At 37.6% G+C, this 21,187-nt stretch overlaps 1 protein-coding gene across 9 annotated transcripts in view; it reads left to right on the top strand.

The window, feature by feature from the left end:
* esrrg.L (estrogen related receptor gamma L homeolog) overlaps positions 1-21,187 on the top strand; it is a 460,320-nt gene that overhangs the window by 416,663 nt on the left and 22,470 nt on the right. For all 9 annotated transcript variants that reach the window (XM_041562543.1, XM_041562544.1, XM_018262593.2 and 6 more), the window contains 2 exons: positions 19-129; positions 3,501-3,662. In XM_041562543.1, the coding sequence (XP_041418477.1) occupies positions 19-129; positions 3,501-3,662 (273 nt within the window). The remainder of the gene's footprint in view (positions 1-18; positions 130-3,500; positions 3,663-21,187) is intronic.

Here is a 21,187-nt window from a genome sequence, read left to right as displayed (position 1 = left end):
CCTTCTTCTGTCTTGCAGGAGTTCGTCTTGACAGAGTACGTGGAGGTCGACAAAAGTACAAGCGCAGGATAGATGCAGAGAATAGTCCATACCTCAATCCTCAGCTTGTCCAACCAGCCAAAAAGCCATGTAAGTACATCTGGTACTGTACTTAAGTAACTGTTGTAAGTGAGTACAGCTGACACTGTTGGGTATTATAGGTTCAACTTACTACTTACCAGTGGTAATAATAACAGTATAATGTTGTAAATTGCTGTATAGCAGTATAGGGAAAAGCCAGGGTCAGTCAATGTGATGAGTAAGGTAGCTCCCATTTAAAGGTATAAATGTTCATATGCAGAAAAAGCATTTTTTTAGGACAAATTAGGAATTTCATGTCTTTTAATGTCTAATTTATCATATGCATTATTGGCGATATTCTTTTACTTTAAATACTTTAATTTAACCATATCACCTGCCAGGTTTAGTTGCTGTGTCAACATAGGTAAATGAAGTACCATTTTGTGTCCAAACAAGAATCTGCATTATTTGATTTCAAAAATATAAAATGTTGCTTGTTCTCCTTTTTCCCAAGAGGGGTCAGTACTGAGCTCTTGAGCTAAAACAGACGACTCACACCAAACACACTGGCTTTTTGTAACAGATTTTTTTCACTCTATGGAAAAGGACATTTTAGCTTTATCAAAGGCAGAACAACCAGTTTTACAGAAAATTAAATCTTAAGCGAACATATGGCATAGTTTCCCCTTGCCTTTCCAAAAACATTACGCTGATTATACCTTCAATTGTCCAATCTGGCACATGCCACTCAGCTTGAATAAGCTGTTCCACCATTCTGTAAATACATTTCAGGGTTGCACTAAGCAGATTTGAAGCATTATAATGAAAACTTTATGATAATACTATCAAATGTAATAAATTGTACTGCTTAATTTCATTAGAGGTTTAATTTCCACTGGATTTTGGAATGTAGAGATTACCCTTTCATTTTTTTTTTTTGCATGTGTTTAGTTCTATCATTGTTGACAGTGTCACTTACAAGGGATGTAGGTTAACAGTGCGGTGACGCTTCCGTACTGAAATGGGGAGATTATTGTGAAATTGCGTGTTACAATATCTTTAAGAAGATAACTACACCAATTTCAGTAAGCTCCGTTTGTCGAAGATAAACCAAGCCCTTCTGAAATCATTACTCAGTGACTAAAGACTTCCCCGAGCTAATTTAGCCTTGCTCGCCTAATTAGCTTGTTTTTGTTTAGCTCGGAGCATTTATAAAATGTAATTTTCACGACCTGTCAAAACAAACAAACAAGAAAAAAAAGAAAATGCTGGTGAACCGTCGCATCACTTTGTAACGTTCCGCGCCTGGCCTTTGAAAAAAAATTTCAGTTCTTTGACAATTGTTGTCGCACAAAAGAGAAAAACCACAGAAAATTGGGTTTTATTGATTCCAATTAAGGAAACATTAAATAAGATTTACTTAGAAATAGTGCTTGTGGCTGTTCAATTTCCAGAACACTTGGGCATTGAGTGTAAAATGTGAATTCCATGAGATCTTTTAACAGGGTGGGGGAAGCATAGAGTCAACAGTATTTAAGGTCAGAAAGGTGGGAATTTTTCATCATCTAAACAGGGGGCATATAGGGTGATCTCAGCCTTGTATATATCCTTAGTAAAAAGCCCTACAAGATATCATCAAATTGTAAAATGAATTGATATTCAGAGATGTCCAACCAGCTCTTGTAGAACCCTCACAGTGATTGGGGACATGATTAATTTGACACTAATGTAGCCTGAGATTTGTTTGCTGAATTGGGTTTAGTATTGGAACACCTATGCTGTTATTGTTTTATGATATCTCATGCTATAGTGCATACTGAATTCTTCTTTGCATAGGAGGATACCTCTAGCGCCAAATATTTATAGAAGGGAAAACATAGGATACTTCCTTCTGCACCCATGTCTGGAGTTGACCTCATTCCCAACGACATCCAACCATCGCTCCTGGACATTCTTTTGTCTAAATTCTTTTGTCTGCCCCTGTCATACCAGTGATATTTAAATGTCATAAATAAACAGTACCCCTTACAGTATTTTGGGCACCCTAAGTGGACCCGCTAATATACCTGTTACTAGATGCATTCAACAAATATATCAGCAACAGTGGTCCTTTAAATCTTGCCTCAATTAATACAGAATCTAACAGAAAATGAGACATTCAGCAACTCATTTACAAACCCCGAAAGAAAATAATCTTATTTCAGTAACGCGGTGCATCTATTTCTTCCTTTATCAAGTGCTTTGGAGAAACGCTCTGCTATGTGGTTCATCTCTATTCATGGGCTAATTATCTTGTTGATTATATTGATTTTATTGTAATTAAAATAAATGCTGAATGCTGGGGGCTATTTAAAGTTTTTCCTTTAAAGACGCTTAGAATACAAAATGGAAAGAAAAACCTACATTTTGATGCTGACTTGGACTCAGAGTTTATATCCATGTTGAAAGAAGTCTCTTTACATCTGGTGAGGATTTTAGTGGGGACCCTACAACTGGAATTTTGATTATTTTAAGCTCCACTTAACAATAAATGTTCCAAATCATCTTTTTCAGCTCCCTAATTATTGCATTGTATTTGCCATGTCTAGTTAATGAGGATTTATTGGGGTTTGTAGGTTCCACCTCATTATCTTCACTTCTGTCTATGTACTGTATAGAGTGCATGGTGATACTGCTCACCAACGAAGGTGATTTCTTTATATTAATATCAGACATTCATTAAAAGCCTCACTATCACCTCCATCTAGTGGTTGGCTATGAGTCTCTACATTTGCTGAAAAGGCAGTCAGTTTTAGCAAGTACATATTATTTTGCCAAGGTATTGAATGGGGATTATATCATCTCAAATATTGGGAACCTTCTAGTATTTATTATTTAGATACATTTAGAATGTCAAACCTGCAGTTTAACTGCATTTGATCATTATTTTTTGGAATAACCCCTTTTCAATGTCATCATAGTGACATCATTAAGCATTGTAAATATATTTACATATATATGGGTTATTTATATATGGGTTATTGTCTGTTATTCATTAACAGTATAAATGATATTGTACATTTCTGGGGTCAATTTACCACCTGTCCTTTCTTATGGGATATGGGGTATGGGTTACAATTCCCTCCATGGAAAGGTCACACTATTATATGCGCCAATTACAAGCCAGTTTGACCAACCAAACTTAATTTATGCCATAACTAACATGAGATAACGGACCATAAATAATTTGATAGTTGGGCATGTAAACATATAGGGAATAGATATTTCTAGACCTGTTGAACCAATGATCTTTGTAAAATGCCAACATTGTTCTCCAGTGGTCATCAAACCCATGAATTGTGTAGACTTCTTTGTATGCTAGTGTAATATATGAGGTAAGTGTTGTAGAGATAGAAATTATTCTGCTACTAAATGTGCACCACTTTAATCTTCTTTTTTAGATAACAAGATTGTCTCCCATTTGCTGGTGGCTGAACCAGAGAAGATCTATGCCATGCCAGACCCTACAGTTCCTGACAGTGACATCAAAGCCCTTACTACACTTTGCGACCTGGCTGACCGAGAATTGGTTGTAATCATTGGGTGGGCCAAACATATTCCAGGTAAGGATCTTAACATCATCAATCAACCTCAGCTTACCCAGTGTCCATATCTTCTGAAGTCAACTGGGCTTTAAAATTGTGCAATAACCCCCTGTACTGTTATGGAACATAAATGGATATACAATAATATAAACGAAAGAATATAGTATAACAGAATCAAACAGAATCACACGTCCAGTATTGCCTCGTTCTTTTGCAAACCACTCCAATTTTTCAAATTTTATTTCATAGAAATGAACTGACAAAAAAAAGGCTCTAAATGTGTTCTCCTCTACTGCAAATCTGTCACCTCCACCACTCCACTCCTCTATAGCAATCATGAGGGAGTCAGGGAAATAAAAACTTTATTGGGATTTGTGGGAAGCAAGTTGCTTTACAGAAAATATCACCATCTCTTTGTCTGTGACCAGTGATATAATAAATACCATACAAACAAACAAACACACACACACAGGATTGTCAATGGTGTTGCCTAGTAAAACATGCACCATCCTTATGTAATAAGATATACCACATTCCTGCCACTTAAACCAACTACTACTGCTATCTAATGCTCCAACAATTCTTACAGAACAGGACAAGTACCGTTATTATACCTACAGATGGATCAGCAGGTATTGCAAGAAAAAGCACATTAATGCCTCAATAAACAAATAATAAGTTTTTCCGAGAAAAACTGTTGGGGGGAGTTGTAAAAATAGAACAATTCTCATTCTCAGGCAGTTAACATTGGGCTGAAGGTATCTTAATTACCTCAAAGGCATAATTTGCACATATAGAATGTATCTGCCATCCCAACTTATGCTCTATCTTGGTAAGCTCCTCCTTACCTTCTACCATGTTTTTCCTGTTCATCATTTCTTTTGCCCTTTGCCACTGTCTAACGTGACTACTTCTTTTGCTTTTCTTCAATATATGACAGACAGCTCTTTATATTATCTCTACTCTGCATCTTTACAATTCTAAGTCAACCTAAAAAAAACCTTCAGGGAAAGTATAACCTTTGACCCTAAAACCCTTGAGCAAATTGTTAAATAAGGTTATCTCATTAAAGCCACCATGCTCCCCCTCATAAATACATTGAAATGAATGGCTAGAAAAAAAAAATCCCTTTAGTCAGAATAATCTTATGCCAATATGTTTTACTGGGCATTTAAAACAAAATATAAAGTGAATGCAAGCTCTATTGAGAAATGGGTTCTGCTTGCACTTTAATTAAGTAAATGGAAACTTTTATATACCTCCTCGTTAAACATAAAGCATAGAATGCAATTTTCCAAAATCAAGGGACGTGTTTTTGTGGTCTGAATTGACTTTACTAGGGTAGGGAGAGTCAATACACTTGGGTCCCTGTATTCATTGTGTCTATGGACAGTGGTTGGCATGAGGATACTTCCTATGCAACAATGCTCTGGGCTTCCTCCTGCATTTTGATTGGAGAGACTGTTCTTCAACTTCATTTTAACACTGGTATGGGCAACCTGAATCTTACAGGCGTTGTTGAATTACTGGGACGCAGTTCTTCCATGCCTATCCTAATGCAAGGAGAAAATAATGGCTATTGCAGTATAATATTCCCACTCATAACTAAATACAATTCAGATGTAAGGAGAACATTTGATAGTAAAATCAATGTGTTTCAGCTGTGGTTAACTTCTGTCTTTTTCCCTAAACTACTTTGTCTTTATGCTTTGAATGCTACAATAATTTCTTTAATCAAATTGATGGAGGTCCCTTTCCCAGCCCCAAGTGAAACCAATTTATTGGTCATGATACGCCGGCTATGTTGCTAAGAGTCGTAACGAACTGTCAGGCAATATCGCAGTGGAGCTAATTTGAAGTCATTAGGTGTGCAGCGTTCAGACAACAATTTGTTACAGTGGTTAGGAGTGCAGCTGACATTTCTGAATGGCTTTGTTCAGAGCTAGAACTATATGAGCCCAAGCAAATTGTAAACTAATTTAAACATCACTCTGTATTATACCACCCCAGCTACTTTTTTTTCCTACGCTGCTTTCTAATAAAGAGCCCGAATTAAGTTAAAGCCAGTTAAATAGGTGAGTGTATTATTTTATTCTTCTAAGCATCTTCTTTTATCTTTGCAAGGCAGCTACGCCGGGCAAATTTAAATGGAACAATAATGTTAGAAGTCACACACACAACGGAAGTCCAGAATCTGCTTTTACTTTGATTAGTTCTGATGTAAAATGACACAAACAAGGCAGCTAGTGGAACAGGTCGAAATCAGCTTCTCTGGCTTGTGTGCACAGAAATCCATTAGACGGTTTCGCTTGGTCACAATGCTTTTATTTAAAAGACAGGCGCTGGAGATTGGACACAAACCCTCCAAAGCAAGAAAGTGCCTGTTCTTACTCACTATATGACTATATCACTGGATACAGAAGAGAAGTTTCTCTATGGAAACTAATACTGATGCTTCCAGTAAACACGGGACGCAGCTGTAGGACATTTCCTAAATGGGACAATATTCAGTCACTCAATGGAGACCTAAAAAATATAGTTACCATCTAGGTGGGACTTCTGTATCAAATATAGAAGGCTCTTTACTTTTGATCTATACAGTGTAGCCATTTTCATGTATTACAATCGGTATAGGACTTTTATAAATATCAATGCATACAGAAGAGGTGTTTCTCTATGGAAATTATTACTAGTGCTTCCAAGAATTAACAGCTGTAGGTTATTTCCTTAAAGGGACAACATTTAGTCAAGCAATGGAGACCTAGAAATATTGTCACCATCTTGGTGGGACTTCTGTATCAAATCTAGTAGGCTCTACACTCTCAATACATAAAATGTAGCCATTTTCATTTATTACACTCAATATAGGACTTTTATTAATATCAATGGATGCAGAAGAGATGTTTCCCTATGGAAATTAATACTGATACTTCCAGGAAACATGGGACACAGCTGTGGGACATTTCCTAAGTAGGACAACCCAATGGGGACCTAGAAATATATTCACCATCTAGGTGGGACATCTGTATCAAATCTAGTAGGTTCTCCACTCTGAATGCATAAAGTGTATTCTTTTTAATTTATTCATTGAGGATCAGAGGGGTTTGCTTAGAATATTTACTTACTCAGACCTGGCTTTAGCCTAGCAGAATTTACAACTGTGGGTCTTAATAATATCCAAAAACTTTAAGAAGTGGAGTGTTCCTTCATTGAGAAAACCCAATCATCCTTCTGCCTAAACCTAAACTATGCCATCTGCAATAAAATGCAAATTTAGCAAAAGTTCACCGCCAACCCATTTATGGTTACCATATTCCATTGTGGCGTCATCTAATGCTTACTCTACATAATAAGAATAAATAATGGCAGAAATAACAGTTAATTACAAGTTACACATTTTATATACAGTTTCCTGCCATAAAAAAGACTCAGTATTTTTTTCTAGCACTACAATGCCTGACCAGTAAAACTCCTGTATCATTCATTTCAGAATATATCCTATAAAAGAGGCTGGGACCCTCAGGGCAAAGACCCTCTCTGAAAGTTAATATTTCCTTCCAGAAGATTCTCTTACAGGATATGCTTTCCTCACAAAACATTTATAGTGTCCACAGATGTCTAAGTTGACTAAAGAGAAGGGAGGAAAAAAAGGAAATTCTGCTATCCGAGGGTAGCCTTGGAAACGGCTATGGCACATTTGACCCCATTTATGTTAAGAGACTAAATAGAAAAATAGAACAATCCTTTTCTGTGCTTTTCGATAAGGGAAGGTCACTGATATAATCTGTGCTTTGCACTATTTAGCCGCAGATGACAAAAATCAAATTGCAGAGGGGGCTTGACATGCTAAAGGGCAGATCTGATGGGCCTGTGTCTCCAAGATTCCAGTCTGTTTGTGAGTGACGGAGATGCATGGTTGAACTGGGCTGACAAAGAGGGGGCCAGTGATTGACAACGAGAGAGATGTACCCAGGAGCCCTAAATAAACACAAGCAAAAGGGTTAATTGCTGGACAGAAGTCTAAATTCTGGGCAAAGTTTTGGTGTTTTTTTTTCTTTTTCCAAAATGGTAAAACAGAATAAGTTAATAATACCATCACTGCTCATAGGTAACTTTTTACTCTCAACTGTATTATCAGTGCTAAAAAAATCCATATGTATGTTTATATAAAGTAACATCAATAGACAGATGGACAGATAGGCATCACCCCTAAAAAAAATGGCTGCCGAGATATGCATCATCATAAATGATGTCACAATTATGTTCACATCCTCCTTATACTCAACAACAACTGCCGTCTGTATGCTGAAGCCAACACACAAAATGTTAAATTATCATTTCAAGCACCTAAAGACTTTCGATTACAATAGGCGGGGAAATAGGAGCCTCTGTTTTGTGGTCCTTTTTCTCTCTTTAGATTAAGTTAAAAGGTTGATAAAATCAGGTGTTTGCCACTGAGCTGCTGCTTTACAGTTTCTTTTTTTTTTATACAAAGGGAGAGAGAAATACATATCCAACTGCCTTTATCAGTAAATAGAATTAGCCTAGTATGATTTATAAATCAAATAAATGGAAAGTATTTTGTTGTGAAGCATGATCGTGTCTTATCTAGGGGATGGGGAAAGATCACAATAGCATTAGGGAAATGCTTGACTTTAGTTAGAGAAGTGTAAGGACATAAGAACGGATGATGTTGGCCCTAATAGCCCTTTCTAAGAATGACAGCGCCCCGACCATTAGCATTCTTTTATATGCCTGGAAATTGCTCATGCCTCGCTTTTCTGCTTCCTATCTGCCCGAGTCTTTTTTATTTCTCTTTCAATTTTGTCCGCGCTCGGATAAGCGCATGCTAACACAATATGATTGAGCTGTAAAATGGAATGCTGTCGTCTCTAATCTCTTTTATGTAGATATGGCGGCCCCTTCCACACTCCCTGCCCATTGTGGTCTCGGTTTAGCGAGAAGGGACTTTAGGGTATTGGAGGCAGTGTCAGAGGATGGGATAAGGAGATTACCAGCTAGGGAACATATCTATTGCTCCTTTTTTGTGCCTGCAGCTCCTAAGCATCCTCGGCAACATCATTGTTGTGACATTGTTCATATTTTGTAAGAAATAAAACACAACTACACTTTTTAAGTATAGAAGATAGGGATATTGGGACTTGCTTATGGTTTCTTAAAGGAGAAGGAAAGCTACTGAGACATTTTATTGCCAATAGATTAGCTGCAATAGTGCAAGCTAGAATGCTATATTTATTCTGTAGAATGTTTTACCATACCTGAGTAAAAAGCTCTAGAAACTCTCTGTTTGTTTAGGATAGGAGCTGCAGTATTAATGTGGTGTGACATCACTTCCTGCCTGAGTCTCTCCCTGCTCTGGGCTCAGATTACAGTAGAGAAGGGAGGGGGCGGGGAAGAGGAGCAAACTGAGCATGCTCTTGCCCAGGGCAATGAGGTTTAAGATGAAGGCAGGAGGTCTGATACAGAAGCCCATGTGTACACAATAGAAGGAAAGAAATGCTGTGTTTCTTTTGACAGGGGACTCAGAGCAGCACTACTTTGGGGGTTTACTGGTATATTTAGATGGACCTTTCTGATAAGGCTTACTTAGTTTTAACCTTTCCTTCTCCTTTAAGTCAACATTAAGTATGCTCCCTTAGTTTATCTCCATATAGCTGTGATGACATGATAGAGACAAGGGAGGATTTAACATAGCAGATGCAACATTTTCACTTTTAGTTCTTGGAGACTATAGATTGCATTCCTATACATAACAACAGCAGAGGATCTGGAGACTAAAGGACTCCAAAAGTGCATAGCTCTGAAAAGCATGGTACCCTGCACTGGCACAGATATAAGGTGGTTGTAAGTCACAGTTTGGTGCTACATGATCAGGGACTTCTGTATCATATTAAAGAATTAATTCCAAACTTGTATTGAATAGTTGAGGAAGGCTCATATTATAGGAAAAAATGTATGACCCCAGGACAGCCTAAAACAGCACTTACATGTTAATGCAATGAATTAGACACACTTCCTTTCCATAAAAGAGTAATATTAAATCAAAGCTTATATTCATGCTGACCTTTAGGAGTATTCAACTATCCAACATATCCAACTATTGACTTCTGTTAGTCGGTGCAAATTCCTACATACACACCCAGGCCTCTGCAGTAGATAATGGGACTCCCTATAGAGCATACTGGATAAGTAATGATACCAACACTCTAAAGCCAATCCAACAACCTTTTGGGTATACCCCTTCTAATAAAGAAGGGCGCAATCCCAAAACATTGCTCAATTTTTGTTTGCCTCAATAAAGCACAGGAGTCCACCCTTCTGTATAAAGGGGATCTAAACAAACTTCACTCATTAGTTGTCTAAAGAAGATAAAATATAGGCATCAAATGGAGTCCCAACTCCTATTACAACCTGCTCTGAATAATTCATCAGATTGGTGCAATATAGCTAAATTAAGGGATATATATATATAATAAGATTGACAGAGTTGAGTATTATTGCAGTACTAACTTTTGCTCTATGGAGTCAAGGAAATGTATGCAAAGGGTTACACAAAAAAGTGTGCCTGCTTTTAATGAAATATGATGTTCTTTAGAGTGGAGGATGATTTCCTTGGGACCAGATCACAATTTTGGAATGACTTTAGCAACAGCCCTGTAATGTAAGTGTCTAATTGACATTCAGAGAAATGTGCAATGTCCCCTTGTCTTAAATAGAGGCAGGAAACATTAAGCTCTTAAAGATGTGCCTAACAGGAAGATAAAGGCGCTGAATGGAATGCTTCCATGCTTCAGAAAATACTAACTAGGCTTCTGAAATCAACTTTCTCTTGTACGAATTAGAGGAAAAGAACATGTGCGACATTAATTGAAATACATCCAGTAAAAAGTGGGCAGTTTCTGTTATTCGATAGTTTTAACAAATGCACCATTTATAATTTCAGTCCAGTGTTTGCATATTAACCATTGTTTTGGGGTCATTCCTGTGATTCTAAAATGGTACGGCATGGAATTCCAATTCCAATGCGGTCATGGTAAAATGGAAGCAATTGTTGCACAACCTTGTTAAAGGAGAAATAAACCCTAAAAAAATTATGTAGTTAAAAAAGCCATATTTTATATACTGAATTTATTGCACTAGGCTAAAGTTTCAGCTTGTCAATAGCAGCAATGATCCAGGACTTCAAACTTGTCACAGGGGGTCACCATCTTGGAAAGTGTCTGTGACACTCACATGCTCAGTGGGCTCTGATTGGCTGTTGAGAAGCTAAGCTTAGGGCTCGTCACTAATTATCCAGCAGAAAATGAGCTTCCCCTGTAATATAAGCTGATGCTACAGGGCTGATTATTAAATTCTGATGCTAATTGCACTGGTTTCTGTGCAATTAGGCAGCAATATAGGCAGCAGTGAAAGATACGTGCCTGGCGCCCCCTCAGTTTTGTCGCCCTAGGCACGTGCCTACTCTGCCTACCCCTAGTTCTGGTCCTGCACCAATGCACCCACCCAGTCCACTCTGTTGTATTGCTCACAAGTGTGCCTATTGCATGTACAAATATAGGGTCCAATAAGGTTGCATTGGACTAGGATAAAGCTCAAAATCTGCCCAAATGTTTTACCCCATAGCAACCAATCAGATGTTTGCTCTCTAACATGTAAATCCATCCAGATGATTAGTTTCAATGTGTTTCTAGACCCAGTGCCAACTTTCCAACTTTAATTCTTTACATTTTCTTTACATTATGCCATGGATAAGCTGTATACTCAACCCTTAGGGCTGGGACACACTGGGCGATTTGGGGAGATTTAGTCGCCTGGCGACTAATCGCCGCGACTTTCCACGACCAATCTTCCCCGAATGCTTCCCCTCGCTCTGCGCCTGGCTAAAATGAAAAATCGCCTGCGCTAATCACACGCGGCGATTCGTTTTCCGATGTCGCCCGAAGTTTCCTCGTGAGGCAACTTCGGGCGACTTCGGAAAAGGAATCGCCGCGTGTGATTAGCGCAGGCGATTTTTCATTTTAGCCAGGCGCAGAGCGAGGGGAAGCATTCGGGGAGAAAAGTCGCTGCGATTAGTCGCCAGGCGACTAAATCTCCCCAAATCGCCCAGTGTGTCCCTACCCTTATTAAAACTCATCAAAATACCTTATTTTCATCTTTTTTATATTCATTGTTTCTATGGCCTAATTGAGTCAACATTCAAACTCTTGTGAGTTATTCTTGTCACCTAATATAAAGGGGCATAACAGGGTCTCTGAAATAGTAACTGTTATCTGTTTCCTGTCACCAAATGGAACCCCCAAGTCCCATCATATTCACCTCATTGACTCTCCCTTTATCTCTCCCAGACAGTCTCCCAGTTAAAAAAATGTCTGTCATCTCCCTGGATCTGACACTCAACAGATATTGATTAATAGTCGCCTGAAGCACCTTTTAGCAAATCAAATTTTCACTTGTAGCAAGGAACTCACCTCTGATTTATTCAGCAAAGTGCAATGCACTAAATTGACTTTGACATTCAAGTGGAAACTGTGAGAAACATGTGAAGGAACAGAAAAACATAAATTGCACAGCAAGCACCTATGGCGGGTAGCGTGCATCTAGAACAGAGGGCAATCGGATTTTAATAATATTACTTTAAATCATTATTTTATTTGTAACACAATGGCAAAGTCATCCTGGTTTCTATTTCTGACTAGGGCACCATTGGTAGGTACAGTATGTTCTCCTCGTGTTTGTATGGGTTTCCTCCAGGTCCCTGCATTTCCACCTAGAGTCCAAAACAATAATGATAGCTACATTTATACCTGTTGATACAAGATACAAAATATAGGCCAGGAGTCCCCAACCTTTTTTACCCATAAGCCACATTCAAATTTAAAAAGAGTTGGGGAGGAACGCTAACATTAAGAAAGGTTGGGGACCATTGCCTTATGTGAACTAGTAGCCTACATGAGTTTCTGTTTGGCAGTACACCTGATTTTTATACAACCAAAACTTGCCTCCAAGCCTGGAATTCAAAAATAGGCTCCTGCTTTAAGGCTACTGGGAGCAACATCCAAGGGGTTGGAGAGCAAAATGTTACTCACGAGCTACTGGTTGGGGACCATTGCTATAGACAAACTAGAATTCATGTACACTAACATATCAGATCAGACAATATCCCTTGGTGTTGGACCATCTTCTCTAGAAGCTACTGGGCTTCACACAAAACATGTTATGCCCCTGAATGTCTCCTGTAGTTCAGACACCTATAGCTCCATTCTGATCTACTACTCAGCTCTCCAGTCATGATCTGAATTGTGATGCAACAAACGCTAGAGGTGAGAGCCATTTTGTTATACTGGTCCCATCTTCCAATACAACCGTGGTGAATGTCTACAAGGTGAACCCTTGTTCAGATAAATAATTGTAACAGAGTTTTGCTATTTGTTAAGTGTTTTTTTAAGCATAGAATGGCCTATTGCCTTAACAGTGAACAATGCTCTTAGGTAGCAGATAACTTTGTGTTAGGAAGCAAATCGAATATCCCGGGGTGGAGGGGGGGCTGGAAATGTAGCATTTAATGTGAAACACATGTAGAGAGGCATGCTCATTTACAGAACATTGCCACCACACAATCTAGGTAATAATGCAAGAAACAGACAGCAGGTAGCATATGCTGTAGGCTTAACAAATGTTTGTTGACAGGGCTGGCCGAACAGCTTAGGGAAACCAGGTGGTTGCTTAAGAGACAGATTTTTATGTGAGGCGAAATGTAGAAATTCTGTTAATGGTATCTGTCAGCTGTGCCTTTGGTATATGTGTCCCTAGCTGCTCTGGTGGCAGTAGACTGTTCTTAGCACAAGTCAACTCTGTTCCTCTTGCAAGAGTGCTGCCATATTTGTAACCACACATGTTGTTGCCAAACTCAAGTTATATTGGGTATGTTTTATGAATTTAGGGGTCAAACAAAAAATAGATCTAAACAGCATCAAAATAAGTATTGCCTATACAGGTTGCAGCTATATTAGGGGGCTTATTTGCAACTGGACCGCAGTTGCAGTCACGCTAAACTGGACACGGTTGTTGGGCAAAGTAATGCAGTCAAAATTATGGGAAAATGGGGAAAAAACTTGATGTGCTCCATCTGTACATAGTTGACAAATTCAGATCCTTGCATTCTTACAGTACAACATGTAATCTGTTATCCGGAAATCCGGAAATCCGGAAATCCGTTATCCAGAATTATGGAAAGGCCATCTCCCATAGACTTCATTTCATCCAAATAAACCAAATTTTTAAAAACTATTTCCTTTTTCTGTGTAATAATAAAACAGTCGCTTGTACTTGATCCCAACTAAGATATAATTAATCCTTATTGGAAGCAAAACCAGCCTATTGGGTTTATTTCATTTTTAAATCCTTTTCTAGTAGACAGAAAGATCCATTATCCAGAAAACCCCCTGGTCCCAAGCATTCTTGATAACAGGTCCCATACCTGTATTAAGAATTTTTTGGGTGAATAAAAAATACTCTACGGAATGCAGCAGCACAGTATACATAAAGAATAATAAGAACTTATTCTCAATTCATTCAGAAAGGCTGGTGCTTTGGGAATTCTTGCACCTGAATCCAGCCTGAAAATATAATCTCTTCTTTTTAGTTGTCTTTACGTCTCCTAATGCCATATTAGAAAAGGGATTAATTACATGAATAAAGTAGGCGCTAGTGGCCAGTCAACACGTTTATATCAGGGTCACCCAGTGCCCCCCGAGCGTATATAGTGCATGTCAGGGAAAGAGAGAGCGCGAGGGTCGTCCAGGATATTTGCAAAGGAGAGTCACCATTTTATTTTAAAGTCTGGCTTGGCAGTGTAAAAATATAATCATTTTGTTAGTAACCAGTCATTAGGCAAATGGTATTTTGATCAGAAAGTAGTTTAAATACAGGTGTATTATTCAGAGTGCTTGGGACCTGAAGTTTTCTAGATCACCATACTTTGTCAGCTAAAAGTCATTTAAATATTAAATAAATAAATTTTGCCTCCAATAGCGATTTTATATTTTTTATTACAGAGATAAAGGAAATCATAAAAAAGAAATTAGAATTATTTTCTCAAAACGGAGTCTTTGGGATAAGGCCTTCCTGTAATGCGTGAGCATGCTCAGTTTGCTCCTCTTCCCCTCCCTTCTCTGCTGTAATCTGAGCCCAGAGCTATAAGTGAGCAAGGAGAGACTCAGGCAGGAAGTGATGTCACACCAAGCTAATACTGCAGCTGCTATCCTAAACAAACAGAGAGCTTCTAGAGCTGTTTACTCAGCTATGGTAAAACATTCTACAAAATATAGCATTCTAGCTTGTATTATTGCAGCTAATCTATTGGCAATAAAATGCCTCCATAGCTTTCCTTCAGCTTTACTGGAACATATAAGCAGCAAATAGAGGTTCCAAAACATTGGCCAGGATGCAAAGTGCAAAAGAATGGTCACAAAGTACAATGTTTTTGCACTTAGTCTCGGCCTATTGAAATTATCTGATTGTGCCCAACTACTGTAGCTCATAATCAGTGATAGTTCAGGTTAAACACTGACTTTTCACTGGTTCTTTTTAAGGGAACATTTGTTGGTTCTTATTTGCAGTAAGATTTTTTTTTATTTAATGAATAAGATCAGCATTATGCATAAATACAAGTGCAGTGAAACAGTGTACATTGTATACAAAATACTCCTTTAGATTTGCCCCAGATCAACCTAATTCTAGATAGGATTTACCTACAGAGTCGCCCCTACACATTCTAGAGGATTTGTTTCAATAAGCTGCAGCAGAATTAACCCATTTAACAAAGTCAGGCGTCAGCAGAATGGTGAGCTCTGCAGGCAGGCAAGATGATACCTCTATTTGTTGACAAATAATTAAAAAAAACATACACATATAAGGGATAATGCAATAACAGCCTCAAATTTTAGTCTAGGTATATTAATCCAGATGTTTGCTTTTACTGATCTACAGTTCCCAACATTCAACTCCTCACCAACAAATTTGCAATTTACTGCTCCTGTATTTGTTTTTTTATTATTATTTTTTATATAACAAGACTGTTGTAATTCCAGAGTGATACAGCAGGATATAATGCATAGGAACAATTTTATACAGGGTATTATTACCCTTGTTATAAAATACAAGAGTCATGTGGTACAAATGATGTCACTGCTTACTGATTACACTTGGTGACATCATCAAGCATCATTAAATGGACTGGTTATCTCATTTTCTTATTTAAAATGCACCATCAGCTCCTCAAAAGACAAAGGGCAACAGTTTAGGCCTTCCTCATATAGATACAGGAGGAATCATTTCTGATCATCGGTGCTAACTTGCTCAAGTGCAGTTGCCAAAAGCAATCGATCTTTGCTTTCAAGTTGCAGGCTGTCAGATCTAACTGCCAACTGGTTGCTATTGGCAGCTGCACTTGAACATAGGAACGTATGTATAAATATGCGCAGTTATGTTTGTCATGTATATGGCTGGTGGCACATTCAACTATAAATCACAGTCTCATTTCTGCCGGTGCTCAAAGATGGGACCTTATTATTGCTGTAGAGGCTCACAATCTATTGAAGAGCCCTTCAGGCATGAATGATGTTAATACAGTGAGCAGGCAACAGAGTCACATATATTACAGTCATTGGAACCCGTCAGCGGCAGGACCAGCGGAAAAGCTATAATCTTCATGTACTTCCCTAGTAGGTTTGGGATCCTCTTATCAAAGCTCTTTGCATCCTATTGTTTATTGAAGAAGACAGGAAGACGGTTTAGAGGCTGCTTACTCAGGGATATCATGCTTGTTGGCAGAGAAGTGATTGCCAGTTGAAAAAACAAGGCATTATTGCTCATTTTTCCCCTCTTATTAGTTTGATTACATTTGCAAATCAAATCAATCCATCAGACATGATCAGGCCTCGTCCGCGTTTCAAGCAATAGTAATCTCCGTCTAATAAGATGCAAATGTGTCACATCGGAAAGTAACCAATAAATCACGGCCTTGTCTTTGGCAATCATTAAATATCAGAACCAACAGTCAATTTTTAGTATTTTCAATTTGCGATATGCCGCTGGAATATAAAGATAGATGGACGTAATTACACAAAACCAAACACTATTTCAGTTCATTCCAGACAGCAAATTTAGTGGAAGGTATAACTGGCTTGTCATCACACTACATTATTTCTGCCGGTTCATGCAAAGTTCACAGACAAGCTTCAAATGGACATCACATTTTTTTTTTAACTTCCCCTATGTCCCTATCACGACCCAAACTTAAATAAATGACTTAATTGGGGCATCATTTTCATCAGTGCCAGGAAAGCATAAAGCAAGAAATATTACAGCTTTTCAAGAAGAAACCTCTGAATCACGTCAGACACATTTAAAGGGAAGCTACGCTTATTATTTTGAAAAATCTTGCCTTTTCATCAGGTGTTGAAAAATAGCAGATCATAAGATTTATTGTATATATGTTATCCGTATTGTTCTGTAGAATTCATCATATTCTTCACTTGGGTTGGTTTTTGCCTCTGGTCTTGTCTTCTGAAGGTGTTTCCACTTTTTTGGAAAAGCTTATGAACACTTAGGGGCCGATTCACTAACTTCGAGTGAAGGATTCGAAGTAAAAAAACTTCGAATTTCGAAGTGTTTTTTGGGCTACTTCGACCATCGAATGGGCTACTACGACCTTCGACTACGAGTTCGAATCGAGCTATTCGAACTAAAAATCGTTCGACTATTCGACCATTTGATAGTCGAAGTACTGTCTCTTTAAGAAAAAACTTCAACCCCCTAGTTCGCCATCTAAAAGCTGTCGAACTCAATGTTAGCCTATGGGGAAGGTCCCCATAGGCTTTCCTAAGTTTTTTTGATCAAAGGATATTCCTTCGATCGTTGGATTAAAATCCTTCGAATCGTTCGATTCGAAGGATTTTATCGTTCGATCGAATGAATAATCCTTTGATCGTTCGATATTCGAAGTCAAAGGATTTTAATTCCCAGTCGAATATCGAGGGTTAATTAACCCTCGATATTCGACCCTTTGTGAATCGGCCCCTTAGTGGTGGTGGTCAGGCTTTTTGGAGCAAAAACTAAAATATTTTGTGGAAAAAAACGTTATTATACCCTGATGCTGCAAAAAGCCTGAATCCAAAAAATCCGCCATCTCAGACCTTTTGAGGTTAAGTATAAGTCAATAGGAGATGTACCTCTCCCAATTTGAAGTTATAGGGGTTTGTGCTGATTTTACCCTGATAATCCTATATTTTTTGGGGTTTTCAGGCAAAAATAAAAAAAAATAGAGTGATTCTGGAAAAAAGCCAGAAAAAATCATAGTTTGGGGTTTCACACACTTTTATTGTGTTTTTTCCCAATCCAAATTATTCAAGTAATTTCATTAACAAATAAAGCAAAATCGGACATGGGAATTTGCTTGAGATTTTTTTATTTTAATTATGGGATAAATTAGTAAATAACCCCCTAGATAAATATTTATGAGAATTTCAAACTGAGTGTCCTTAAGGTATGCTGCCCTGTTTTATAGGTGATTTAAAACTAAAGTTTTGTTTGGCAGTTTGACTTTAGTGTCCCACCATCATACAGTACTTACCTCTGAGCTCCAGAAGATTAGAGGGAGTTTATCAATGCTCCATTTAACTATTCTAAGTAGTTTTTTTTTTATTTATTCCATGCCTTTACAGAAACACGTTATTCTTTTGCAACTAGTGCTCAGGTAAAAGAGTCTATCATTGCATCAGTATGTTTAGGGAATGAATCATTATTTCCTCAAGCATTGAGCATCTTTATGAGGACATGAACCACATTGGCAATCCAGCTGTTCAACAAATAAAACTCCCAGCACCCTTGGCGACTGGTGTAACCAATGCATGGCCTGTCGACAACCAATAATGATGCTGATGTTCTTAAATGCTGAAATGAATAATGAGCTGGTGTCTCCATTGTGCCCTTTATGGAGCTCCCTCAAAGTGTCATATGATGCTGTAAATAAGAAGGAGGATAAAGTCATGCAAACTGATTTCTAAAAATATTCCTATGAATCCAAGTCATAAGGGAATCACCTACAGGCATTAGCAGTTTTAAAGACATTGTGCTTTTTAAAAGTGAACATGAAGAACTAGGCATCAGTTTGAATGATGTTGACTTTTCCATACACATTTGTTTACTTGCTCTCATCCTAAATGCAGAAAATAAATACGGCATCAATGGGTTAATCTTATATTATATTTTGTAATTGTTTCTTCCTGTCAATCAGATTTCTTTTTTTTGTTTTTGTTCCTTGGGTCACTTTAATATCATAATCAAAGCCCCACTTCTGAAATTAGCCATCTGTTCTTTTATATCCTGCATAATATACAGCATGGGTTAGTGGCAATGTGAATTTGGAAGAGAATTATCTTTGTATTTGTAGCAGAACAAAACTCTTGTCTCACAGATCTTGCTTTCTACTGACAAATTACCCTATTGATAGAGCAATGGTGCAATCTGTGAATTATTAAAGAGGGAGTTGCACTTGACATATACCTCATTGTAATTTTTTTTTACATTCTTTTGTGTTGCCTTTGATCGAAATAAGATGCAGCAGTAGTTTTTAATTTAACAGATTAAGAACTACAATTAAATCATCAATGAATGCAAGATCTTAATCAATGGCTTTTCTCTCTCTTTGTTTTCTACCACCATACTGATAACAGGCTCTTGGTTTGAACAGACTTTGCAAAAGGGCCTTAGATCATTGTATAGGTAACAATTACCTCTGCATCGGTGAATCTGTTCTAGCTGCTAGCTGTGGTGTTAATAGATACCCACCAATGTTCCAGAGGGAAAAGCTTTGCTTAATTAATTAACTAGGAAGAATACCCAGGCAGAAAACCATATCTTTCTTATTAGCAGTTCCTTCCAGAAAAGAGAATCCCTGCATGTAAGACATTATTAAATGTCATACACTTGGGTAGTACATAGCCCTGTTGGGAAAAAAAAGTGTTGAGACTGTGATGGAAATAAAATAGTTCCTTGGACAGAATAAAATATTTTGTTAATAAAATGTCATTGAACATATAATGTACATCTGTTTACATTTCAAATTCAAAGTGGAGATTTGAAGACAAGAAATTTCAGCTAAAAGTTAGTAGGGTTAGATGCAGCTATAGATGGATTCATTTCATGCATTGTATTAGACCACAAAATCCCAAGGATATATTTTTGGCACCCCACTTTACCCAACCTTTTTTTTTATTAGGGATTAACTAAATCCATTTCAGGATTTGGCCCAATCCAAGCCACTTTTATAGGATTCAAATTAGTTGCAATAAGTTTTTATTTAGAGATGTCTCATTTTTTTAAAAAAAAATAAATAAATAAAAATTCATTCTAATACATTCAAGTAAGGGATCAGATTCACTTCAGTATTCGGGCAGACAAGGTTTAATAAAAATGTAGTATTTATCCATAGTGATGGGCGAATTTATTCGCCAGGCGCAAATTCGCGGCGAATTTGTGCGTTTCCCCGCCAGTGAATAAATTCACGAAACGCCCGCGAAAATTCGCGTCAAAAATTCGCTGGCGTCAAAAAATTTTTTTTTTTCGGAAAAACGGATGCCGGCGCCAAAAACGGGCGCCGGCGTCAAAAATGAGACGCCGGCGCCGTTTCGAAAATCTTTCGCCGTTTCGCGAATTTTACGCGAATTTTCGCAAATTCGCCCATCACTATTTATCCAAATTCAAAAGATAATGGATTAAATGCTCGTCTCTACCTCCAAAAGAACCCAAACTTTTTCCATGCAGGTGTAATTTATTCAAAAATAATTGCAGTGGAACTTTTTGGAAAACAGCTTGTTAGAACTTCAAAGTAGACCTCTAAGATATGAAAGTTAAAATATGTTGATATTTGCAGAGCTCTACACTTGGCCACATTAGTTAAAAAGCCATGTCTCATTATTTGTGTAACTGATATTTGTTGTTATTTTTTTTTACCAGTACTGCTCCTTGTAGGCGATTCTAGAACTTTTTTTTTCTTTTTTAGAGCTTCTAGAACTGCAATTCATATAGTAACAATTTTTCTTCCTACCAATCGACAGTAAAATTCTCCAGCATTGGGTTTGATAAACTAATCATCCTAATACAACTTTATATCTGAATAAATGCACAGCATAAATACATTGTTTTCCTCCTAATATATTTCATTAAAGATCCATATTGTAAACCTTATTATTATTATTCTCATTATGAAAAACAATTTCTTGCTCCATTTGCATTCAATTAATAAAAGCCGATTTCACAATGATTAAAATTCACAAAGAATCCAGCTCCATCAAGAATTTCTAAATAGATTCTTTCCACCTAATTATTAAGAATCGACAGGCACCTCATCCAGACTATTGCTAAAAGGACTGTTGACTTAGTTTCCTTAGACCCTTTTACACGACTGCTGGTTATCGACTGGAAGATTGTAACAAGATACTTGGTTAGGTATATTGACTGGA

The sequence above is a fragment of the Xenopus laevis genome, chromosome 5L, assembly GCF_017654675.1.
Source record: "Xenopus laevis strain J_2021 chromosome 5L, Xenopus_laevis_v10.1, whole genome shotgun sequence".
In the NCBI taxonomy this organism is placed as follows: Eukaryota; Metazoa; Chordata; class Amphibia; order Anura; family Pipidae; genus Xenopus; species Xenopus laevis.
This window is presented reverse-complemented; position numbering and strand designations above follow the sequence as displayed.